Source organism: Hordeum vulgare, chromosome 2H, assembly GCF_904849725.1.
Source record: "Hordeum vulgare subsp. vulgare chromosome 2H, MorexV3_pseudomolecules_assembly, whole genome shotgun sequence".
Lineage (NCBI taxonomy): Eukaryota > Viridiplantae > Streptophyta > Magnoliopsida > Poales > Poaceae > Hordeum > Hordeum vulgare.
Window position 1 is genome coordinate 17,580,903 of NC_058519.1, and position 11,092 is coordinate 17,591,994.

Consider the following 11,092-nt stretch of genomic DNA (forward strand, 5'->3'; position numbering starts at 1 on the left):
CTAGCAGTGGGATCCAAACAGGGCCATGGGCGAGTTGCAACCATGATGGAAAATGCTGCAACCATTATACAATTTTGCTACATTTATCGTTCTGTTTTGTTGCAACCATATTGTTTTTTACAAGGGTTGCAACCATGAACGCACGCTACTACATCCACGGAGGTTAGAAACGCACAGAAGGCGACATAGGTGAGGACGGCGAGGGCGGCGACCGGCGGCGAGGGCGGCGACAGGCGACGACCGACGGTGAAGGGCGGCCAGCGGTGAGGAGGTGAGGCGAGGCGGTCGGCGCGTGTTGGGGCGCCGGTGTGTGCGAGGCGGGCCTCTCCCTTTTCCCGTGCTAGAGATTGAAGATAGGAGGGATGGGGACGACGGGATCTGACGGCTCGGGGGCCAAATCTAACGGCTGAAGCTCGATCGGCCCAAAAGTTGGGCCGGCGCGCCGGCGCAGAGTGCTTTCCATATCAAAAAGTGCGTCCGGAGGTTGGAGTGCAACAGTTTCACTTATTATGTAGCATGCAATTCTATGCTTCACCAAAGTAGCACCCTCTCTTTCTCCAACTTCCACCAAACACTGGCGCAAGGTGTTCTCAAATCCAGCAAACCGAACTACAAACCTACCTGAATTCTCATCTTGGAACGTAGATCGGCACGTATTGATGCTTGCTAGGCCTCTGGCATGTCATGTCAATCCTGTGCAACAGCCACAAGCTGCTTTCCGATGTTATGCCCGTGGAAGAGCCCGACAAGGGCTGTCGCCACCTTCTCGATCCCCTCGGCGACGTCCTCCACGTAGGTAATGTTCCCTTCCTTGAGGTGACCCCCCGTCTCCTCTTCGAACTTGCGGTAGGTGCCGAAGTAGTCCGTCACAAGGAACCCTTCCATGCGTACGCGCTTGGTAACAACACAGGCAAGGTTGCGAACGCCCTCGGGCTGCTCCAGGTTGTACTGCGAGATCAGCCCGCACATGGCCACCCGCCCGTGCAGCCTCATGTTGAGTAGCGCCGCATCCAACATCGCACCACCCACGTTGTCGAAATATATGTCGATGCCCTCCGGGAAGCACCTGAGAGAGCAAAGCATCATGCATGGCACCAACAACTCTTGTTTAATTGGCCCTAATCCTCAAGTTGGAACACAAGAGGGCCGGGCTTGCAATTAACCTCTTTAGTGTGGCGTTGAGGTCATGCTCCTTCTTGTAGTTGAAGGCATCATCGAATCCAAACTTTGTTTTCAGGAGGTTGACCTGAGGAGAAGGCAAATTTATCCCACGAAAAATGGTGTATTACTGATGTTGTGAAACATTTTGATATTTGGGGATCAATGAAATTGCTAAAGGCAGTGACCACAAAATCAGTATGAAGAAAACTATCCATCGGGGATGTGCAGAGCCGGAGGAGAAGAGAAAACAAGCATGTACAAACCTTCTCATCAGAACCGGCACTGCCAACGACATAGCAGCCCGTTATCTTGGCAAGCTGCCCCACAAGTTGCCCGACTGCGCCTGATGCTGCCGAGACAAATACATAGTCGCCTTTATTTGGCTTGGCCACGTCGAAAAATCCAGCATATGCAGTAAGGCCTGGCATGCCTGAATTATGAAAAATAAAATTACATTATGAATACCTGAACATGACATGGTATGCTACACTAGTTTCCTTATTCTATCATGAATGTATGATCAACTAGGTTTCAGTGCTTATTGAATCAAGGTTGCCTTACTTGGTTGATTATAGCAAAATATGGTCTACCAAGAAACTTTGTCGGAAAAAATGGACTACCAAGAAACGAACCCATAATATAACTATCCGGTTTCAGAATAACGAATATATAGATATAACAGTAGTAACAAACAACCCTATTTAGTTTGGGACAAATAAAAGTGTACTCACCGAGAACACCGGCGTAGTACGATAGCGGTAATTCTGGGTGATTGATCTTGAAAAGCGACTCCGGATTAGTGATCAAGGTGTACTCTTCACATGCCGTCATTCCCCACACCATATCACCGGCCTTGTAATCCGGGTGCCCGGATTCTACCACCTTGCACACACCGAAAGTAGGTATAACCTGGTAGGAGAAGGATTCAAAGGAGGCACGGAAAATGTCAAGGGTTTCGGTGGGGAAAATTTTCTGAAAAAAAAAGAGATTGATTCCATGTCCATCCATCTGCAGAACTGCTGATTACAGTAGATTACAGCAAAACATACACGGTACCTACCTCCCCTGGGACGTAGTCCGGGACGTAGCTGGGCTCCAGGTGCCTGGTCATCCGGCTGCGCATGTAGGGATCGCAGGAGAGGTAGAGGTTCTTCACCATCACCGCCGCCGACCCGGGCGGAACGGCCACGCGCGCCGCCGCCGTGACGACCTCCATGTCGTCCTCGGTGGGGAACCCCGTCACGTGCCGCTTCAGGATGACGCTCCTATTGCTCACCTCCGCTGCCGCCGCCATTGCTTCCTTTCTTTCTCGGACTACGCAACGCGCTGATGAACTGGTGGTTTTCAGATATCCAACGCGTTCGGGAGGGTATGTTTCATGCGTGGCTGATGGAGATCGGGCGGGTGGTGGGAGCAGCCGGCCGGCCCGTGGACAGAACTATCGGCAGACCACACACCCCTCGTCCTCTCCGCCGCGGCATCATCATCAACATAAGAAACACAAGATTCTTGCTCTGTCAGCTTGCGTGAATTAGTTAAAAATAGATACACAAGATTCTTGCTCTGTCAACTTGCGTGAATTAACTTTTTTTTAACTCAATTATATAAACTAGATACACGACACAAAATGGCTGGCTTATTTCAAACAAGATCTTTGTCTATGAGACGCGGGGCCACCCTTGCGGTTGTGGACTTGGAGGTGCGTAACGAATACAAAATCCATCCTCCTGCTGCTATACCAGGGGATAGCTTGAGAAGACAAGATCCTCAGCTTACCAAAAAAACGCTCGCTGTATCTTTATCTTTATCTTTACCTACTAATAAAACAAATAGTGTTTCTTCCGTACGTTATCCAAATTGCCCTTAAAGTTGACTAAAATTACCCACCAATGCCACCTATAAATCATATAAAACGTTTCAAACAGGAAAATATCCGACTGGGCCGGCCCATGTAGGCACCTCCTATATTACGGTCTGGGCGTTGGAAAAAGATGCATCACACCTGTTTGGGCCGGCCCATGCGTGGGTGCTGTTTTTTAGTTTATTTTTTTATTTTTCTTTTCAGTTCCATTTTTTTCTACTTTAAATAATTTAGAACTTCAAACAACTTTCCTTAATTTTCAGAAACTGAGAATTTCGAAATAAAATATTCAAAAAATCATTTTTTTTAGAATTCAAAAACTACCCAGGAGTTTTGAAAAATGTTTAAACTTTGAAAAAATGTCCATCAAATAAAAAAGTCAACGATTTTAAACAAAAGACCGTGTAAAAATCTTAAAAACTGTTCGTGCCTCTGTTTTTAGACTCATTTTTTATTTTCATTTTTCTGTTCCATTTTTTAGTTTAAATAATTTAGAACTTTGAAAAACTTTTACAATTTATAAAACTGGGAATTTTGAAACAAAAGTTTGAAGAAAATATAAAATGTTTGTGAATTCAAAAAATGCTTGGGACTTTTTTAAAAATATTCGCATATTCAGAAAAATGTTCATAATTTTGAGAAGAATGTTGGTGAAAACAATAAAAGTCCAGGATTTTGAAAAAAAGTTTGTGTGTTATTTTTTGAGTGCAATTGAAAAAAATGTTTGCTAATTCAAAAAATGTTCATGCATTTCAAGAAATGTCCTAAAATTTTAAAGACATAATATAATCAGCATCATTGGAGATTATTATTGTTTTTCTCCCGTTGCAACGCACGGGTCCTTTTGCTAGTAATGATAAAAGCGCTGGACACGAACATTTGGTTACTGTGTGTATCTACACCACATATGGAAAAAAATTAGCAATTCAACAGAAGTCGAAAAATTCTCAAAATGTGATTGAAATAAACTTGATCTTTCACTTACTTATGAGAAAAATTCCAGAAAAAGAAAATCACCGTTTGACTATTAAAAAAAGACAAATTTTCGGTCAAAATATCGTCACTAGTGACCTATAATATCAAATAATTTTTGTCTTTTTGGCCATGAAGTCAATGTTGGTTTTTTATTGAAAATTTATATAGTAGTGCAAAACAAACCCAAGTTTAATCTAAAAATACGTTGAACTATTTTGACTTTTTTATTTAATTATTAAAAAATCCCACATATAGTTAAAAAAAGTCAAACGTATTTTCACAAAAGCGCTTAGCTATACGGCCCATGCGGCAAGCATCTGTGCCACGTGGCTGTCCTCGCCCTCTCTATCCTACAAATAGGCTATCGTTCGATCCCACCATCGCACACAACTCTCTCCGGCACTCTCACAGTTGACGCTGCCTCCGTCACCTCCAGTCACTCGTCGTAGTCCTCCATCTCCATGTTGATGTGGCACCATGACGGCGGGCCGGAAGGAGAAGCTGGGACCCGCGCAGGCTAACCGTCGTGGATGCAGAGGAGCTCGTGTGGTTCGGCCTCATAGCGCCGCTGAACATGCGTCTACCGAGATGTTGGTATCAAAACCTCGCCGACATTCTGGTGGCATCGGTCGCCGATATCGACACACCCGCCTTGTGGTGGGCCATCGCCTCATACCAAGCGCTCCTAACGCCGGAGGCGAGAGCCCTGCCGTCATAAACATCTGTCGATCCCCATTGGGAGGGCATCCTCACCCAGAATATGCTAACAAAATACAACGGCCTCGACGTGCTGCACCATCACAACGCCGTCGGGCAGCGTGCGTTCCAGACCGGGCGCTACCACCGGATCGTGCTGGATGCGTACCGTGGGCGGGCCAGCGTGCACCAAGGTTTGCACCAAGAGTATTTTGTTATACTCCAATATCTCATGCATACTCTATAGGAGTATTCTATGCAAAGGAAATACATATCAACTTCATAGTTGTCAACACAGTGGCTCATGTAGGATGGATTGAACTAGTGAACTGTCTAATATTTATACTACTATGATAACAAGATACCTAGAACGGTCATACAACTTTGGTGAACCTACCTGAATTTGTCATGCAGAAGGGCCAACATATATTCAACTAGGGCAGCCATATAACTTGTATGTTCAACCAACTCATGAGATTAGCACACGACAAACTCTATAACGAAAATGCAAATTTGCAGACTATGACTGCAACTTTTGGGTATTGCGTACAAGAGTATATATATTATAGTATTAAACAAGTATATGTAACATCATTATCTAATTTAAAAATATGCGTGTCCCAAAGTATAAAAAATGGCAATTTGAAAGTACGGTCTTGTGGAAAACATTCCACCCAAAACACTAGACACCAATGCCTCCTTCCCCTCTTGTTGTCGCCGCACGGCAAGGCCCTGTTACGAATTATATACAAGAGGAGCCGAACATTGAAAAAATGTAGAAATCCATGTCGGTATGGCAAAATATGTGCTATTATACTGATATATAAAGTGTTGATAACATAGACATATCACATAGATAGCATGAAAGCAAAATGCTTAATTGGATGGCAATGAACAAACAATTATCAACCTGCATAGATCTTTCGTCGTATTTAATCCAGCAAAAATGATTTTCTTAGGGTGTTATTACTATAGCGTCAGCGTAATCTATTTATATATTTTGAAAATAAAGTAAGTAAGAGACACAATTACAAAAACAAATTTTTCCTTGTCCTTGTGTATTATTGCCTTCACCTTATGTATTTTGCCTCTTGCAACATTGTCTTGGACATGTAGAATAGTGGGAGAGGAGAAGCCGCACGAATACAAAATAAAAAAGGGGTGGTTGGGGTGTGTGTGTCTGAAGAAATAGAAGCTAAAGTCACAATGGCTATTCATTTTTACTATACTCAGCTGGATTTTCTGCGGCCTATGAGTACTCTATTTCACAAAAATACTGTTCGGAGAGGGATATAGGTGAGGCCACATAACTCTTTACATCAATAATCCGGGGCCTTTGAAATTTTCTGAATGTTGGTGGGAGTTGTGGCCCCTGTTGGTCCCCCTGGATCCGCCGTTGCCCGTGCGGTTGAACGTGGGGATGCCTTCCATCTCTAAACCATACCTCTCATGCTTCCCTCCATACATCGTTGATGGTGTCGCGAGGCTTCAACCGTCGTGGTGGTGCTCCGAACACCACTTCCTTTGTCCCTTCCTTGGACGTTCTCAATAGGATATGTGATTCACATTGCCTGATTGGGGCCTCCACATGCCCGGTCCTTCTCAGTTGTTGCAGGATCACAGCCTCACCTCGACGCCGTGCACCGTTGGTGGGATCGAGTGTTGCTTCAGATATAGAATGAGCAGCCCACGCGTCCGACGTTGTCCACTAAAAAAGGAATCTTGTCCGTGTGTGTATTTATTTGGAGTTCATAAACTTTAAAAATCTATAACTTTTGATTTAAGCATCGAAATCCAGTTTCATTTTCACACCTGGGTTTCTCGTGACGAGCTCTTCAAAAATAGATGTCATATTGATAGGTTTTGTCATTTTTTTAGGCAACTTTGGATACGATGGAGGCAACTTTGGATATGATGAAGGCAACTTTAGTCCTATAGGAAAGCAACTTCATTTTTTTGCCTAGTATGACTATCTATTAGGTTAGTTTGTGTAAAAAGGAAAAAAACACAAAACATGAGACACCTTTAGTGTTATCTATAAACAACTTCATTGCACTATGGGTATCAATGAATTCTGCTAATATTATCATAACTTGCCTAGCATGGTTGCTGAGTTGCCTACCGTAGATGTGCAGTTGCCCATCATTGATGCCTAGTTCACTACAGTACTATGAAATTGGTCAACCATGGATGCCCAGTTACCTGTTATTGGTAATTAGTTACCTACAATTGTTGCTCATTGTCTAACTTTGCAAATTAGTTGCCTACAATATTTTAAAGTTACTTATCATTGTTTCTTTTCTAAGTTGCCTAAAAACACGATGAAGTTGCCTATCAGTGATGCTCTGTTGGCATTACTATTTCAGTTGCCTACAATACATTAAAAAGTTGTGTGTAAATGTTGCTAACTTGCCTATATACGAAACTAAGTTGCTTACTACACCGTAAAAGTATTGCATGCAACTTAGGCTAATGTTAGGCTACTCACTAGTTATGGTAGGCAACTTAGGATAATGTAAGGCTACCTCAGAAACTGTTTCCTATAGCACTATCAACTTAGAGATGAAGCTAGTTATGGTAGAATACTTGTTGGTTGTGGTATAAAACTTTGAGATTGTTATGCACTTAGGTGGCACACAAAAAAGGTTTGCAACTTTTGGGGTGTATTTATACAACTCTAGTGCACTCACCACAAAACCCATGTGTACTCTCACTTGGTATCTAGAAAAAAGCAACCATATATGGAAAAGTCTAAGTTCACAATTGATGGGGCTATTGGACGCAAAACAAGGACAATAATTTTGTGATCTTTATGCACTTGGGTATCACACAAAAAATTGTTTGAAAATTTTGGGGTGTTTTTGTGCAACTCCAATGCATTCAACAAGCAACTCCTATGTGTTTTCCATCATTATATCTGGAGATTTCAATGATTTTCGTGGGCAACTCGTGCAAAAGTTATGAACAACCTGTGTAGATTGGTGGGCAACTGTCCAATCAGCCCTCCTATGAAACTCATCTACCCCCACTTATTCAATTAGTCAACACATGCGACATAACTAGCCAACACTCGCTCGCTCAACAGCATTGACGGGCAAACTCCCCTAGAAAAGGAAAGAACAAGGCTCTCATGCCATGCATCCCCATATAGTTTCAAAATTTGGAATCATGATAGACGACTTAAATCCCACAAATAGTTTTTTACCATGTAGACAAATTTATCCCCTTTATGAACAATGTTCATAGTACTTTAGGCAATTGGGGATGTAGGCAACTTAGCAGTCACAATGAACAACTTTTGAGAATATTGGACAAAATTAAGTAGGGCACAAAATGCGGTGAAGTTGCCTATTTGTAGCACTAAAGTTGTCTCTCGTGGAAGGAAATTTTCTTATGAAAAATGATCTGATGTTACCTACCTATGTTTCAAAGTTATTTATTGTTGATAATTAGTTGCCTATCTTTGCTAATTAGTTGCTTTTAATGGAGTGAAATTCCCTACCTTATTTGTTTTCTAACGTCAATTATAATTTAGTCCACACGTTATGCTAAGGACAACCATGACCATGGTAGACAACTTAGGAGAAATGTTTTAACTGCTTCTGCAATTCATGGATAGGCGGCAATGTGTTCGTGCATGTGTAATATATGTTGTATGCGTCGTTATAACACGAGTTGCCTCCTTTAGTGTTGAAATAGGACTCGATGTAATGCGAATTTTTTCATCGATGATGCTCAGTTGCCTATATACAATGAAAAGTTTTCTACCAAACTTTCTAAATTATCTATGAAGTACTTGCATAGATAAATTCCCTAGTACACATGATGGAAGACACGTTGCTTTTACTTAACACTCAAGTTTCTCATCTAGTATCAAAGTTGCTTTAAAAAAATCATTGAAACATATCAATCTCGTCGTAAGAAACGCAACCATGAAAACGTATTAAATTTTCGAGGATCCGTTCAAAAGTTATAACTTTTTCAATTTTATGAAACTGTATTTAATGGAAAAGAAACATGGATTAGCATGTACTCCAGCCTTTGCCTAGCATGGACGCATTGGTTATTGTTTTTTATATCGTGTGTCACAGACAGTTAGACATATTGTTAATCAGAAAGGAACGACGGATTATGGATGCGCTCACTTCGTCCGAAAAGCAGAACTGCATTATTAAGTACTCCCTTCGTTTCTATATATAAGATGTATTTTCTTAAAGTTAATTTTTTAAACTTTAAGTAAGTTTATTGAAAAAATATAAATGTCTAAAACTCGAAATCATTATCACCAGATACACCCTGATATATTTGTATATTATATATATTATGGTATTGTAAATATTTACATGTTTTACTATAATGTTGGTCAAACATATACAATGTTTTACTTTTAAATCATTCATATATATAAGGAGTATTTGGGAACAGAGAGAGTATTTGGGTAATTCATGCAGCTCTTCTTGCGTCTCTACAATACGCCAACCCAGCGGGATACCCTGTGTGTCGGGCACCAAATCCAAATCCCTAGTCGGCTTATTCTGCGCCAGTTAATGTGCATTTCATTAACTGACGCTTGAAGGCGTTCATAAATGGGCGGGGAGGAGACGATCACCGTCTTGGGAAGCTTCCTAGCAGTTTTATTTTTTATTTTATGTTTTATGGAGTTTTTTCCCATGCGTTGCAACGGGAGAAAGAAATACCACACGCTCTTAATTTATAAAAAAGGTCTATAATCTAAGAATTTGTAGTTACGACACAAATAAAGATGGTCTGATCCTATAAAAATGCAGTTCAAAAATTTATAGGTCTTCTATTTTAACACGGCTTGCATGTAGATTTAATACGTATAAAGAATCAGTCAAGTGACCTTCAGTTTCATCTGTAATCCTGATTTTGTTGACGTGTTCATCCTCAACCCGGATGAGTACCGGTATGAAAGAAAGACGAATAATGACTTATTTATTAAGATTGCATCCTAGATAGTATTTTTATTAAATGTTTAACAGATAAAATAATATCATATTTAAATTCTACATATTTTTCTAATCAAATTCCATATATAATATGTTAAATTTGGAGTTACGGTTTAAAAGATATGAGTATTTAAAAAAACATTTAATATATACTACGAGTTTAATGTCATAAACAGTAAGGTTTTTTTTGTAAAATCATCTCGATGGGTTTTCCGACGGAAGCGATAGCCTCTTTATTATTAGGTAAAGATGTTTTATGGAGTTTTTTTTTCCTTTTTCATTTTTTTCTATCTATTTTATTTTTTGAAGTGGGTGAAACTTTTTCCTATTCCAGAAATGTTTTCCGGTCGCTTCTTCAAATTCTTGAACTTTGTTTCAAATATTGATGAATTGGTTTTCGAAAATGCTAATGTTTTTCAACTAATCATTAAAATTATCGAATTTGTGATTTTTTCGAAAAATGTTTTTTTGGAGCTATTTTTAAAATCTATCAATTCGTTTTCAAAATCAATAATTTTTTTAACTTTTTTTAATGTATGAACATATTTTTAAATTTACATGAATGTTTTTGCAAATTTTTGATATATTTTTATTTTTCACGAAATTTTTGCATACCTGTAATTTTTTTTTTGCAAAGTGTTGGGTCAAAATATAAAAAGTATTTCTGATATCAGTCAAATCTTCTATTAAACATACGTTTTATTCTGATTGATCTAATGCATATCATTTTGCAGAACCAAATATGAAAAGCAATGGAAAAACATGCAAATTGACTGACACCACTTGAATACTTCAAGATCTGCTTTCACAATTAGAGTCACTCCGAAACAAACCTGGCCCGTCATGGGCCTACCTAGGCATGCGGGCCCAATTCCCCGTGTGCCAGGCCCGTCGTGGGCAATCCCGACCGTGACCCTTCTTAGGTTGTGACAAGTGGGCATTGCATGCGTGTCACTTGTCGTCAACTTATAGTTTTTCTTTTTTTGTAGATTTTTATTTTTAGAACGTTTCATCTCCTAAATCGTGCGTCCAAATCTTAAATCATTTTCACATTTGGATTTCTCGTGTCGAGATCTTTAAAACTAGATATCATGTTGATAGGTTTTATCGAACTTTGTTTCCCGAAAAAACCAAACCAAAAAATCGTGCCTCTCGCGATAAAAAAACAGAAACCATGCTTTTCGCGTTTTTCCTTTTCCGTGGCTCTCTCGAAGGCAAAATTGTACCTCTCGTGAAAGCAAAATGATGTCTCTTGCGAAAAAAAAAGTTTTTCCTTTTCGAGAGGCATGGGCATGCCTTTCACGAAGGTAAAACCGTGTCTCTCGTGGAAGCAAAACTGTACCTCTCGCGAAAAAAACATAAAACATGTTTTTTCCTTTTCGAGAGAAACGGCCGTGCCTCTCGCGAAGACAAAACCGTGGTTCTCGCG

At 40.3% G+C, this 11,092-nt stretch overlaps 1 protein-coding gene across 1 annotated transcript; it reads right to left on the reverse strand.

Annotated features, from left to right (window-relative positions):
* Positions 1-556: 556 nt before the first annotated feature.
* On the reverse strand, positions 557-2,455 carry LOC123429249 (2-alkenal reductase (NADP(+)-dependent)-like). Its single transcript, XM_045113305.1, has 5 exons — positions 2,222-2,455; positions 1,893-2,070; positions 1,425-1,591; positions 1,164-1,246; positions 557-1,066 (listed from the first exon to the last, which is right to left on the reverse strand). Exons 1-5 carry the CDS (start codon positions 2,453-2,455, stop codon positions 688-690), a joined length of 1,041 nt encoding a protein of 346 aa, XP_044969240.1. The 3' UTR covers positions 557-687.
* Positions 2,456-11,092: the final 8,637 nt, after the last annotated feature.

Excerpts from the sequence above, each read along its gene's own strand:
- LOC123429249 (XM_045113305.1), bottom strand. The coding sequence starts at position 2,455 with ATGGCGGCGGCAGCGGAGGTGAGCAATAGGAGCGTCATCCTGAAGCGG. Across the intron at positions 1,592-1,892 it reads GTACTACGCCGGTGTTCTCG|GCATGCCAGGCCTTACTGCA; the intron begins GTGAGTACACTT and ends TTCATAATTCAG. Across the intron at positions 1,247-1,424 it reads GTGCCGGTTCTGATGAGAAG|GTCAACCTCCTGAAAACAAA; the intron begins GTTTGTACATGC and ends CCTTCTCCTCAG.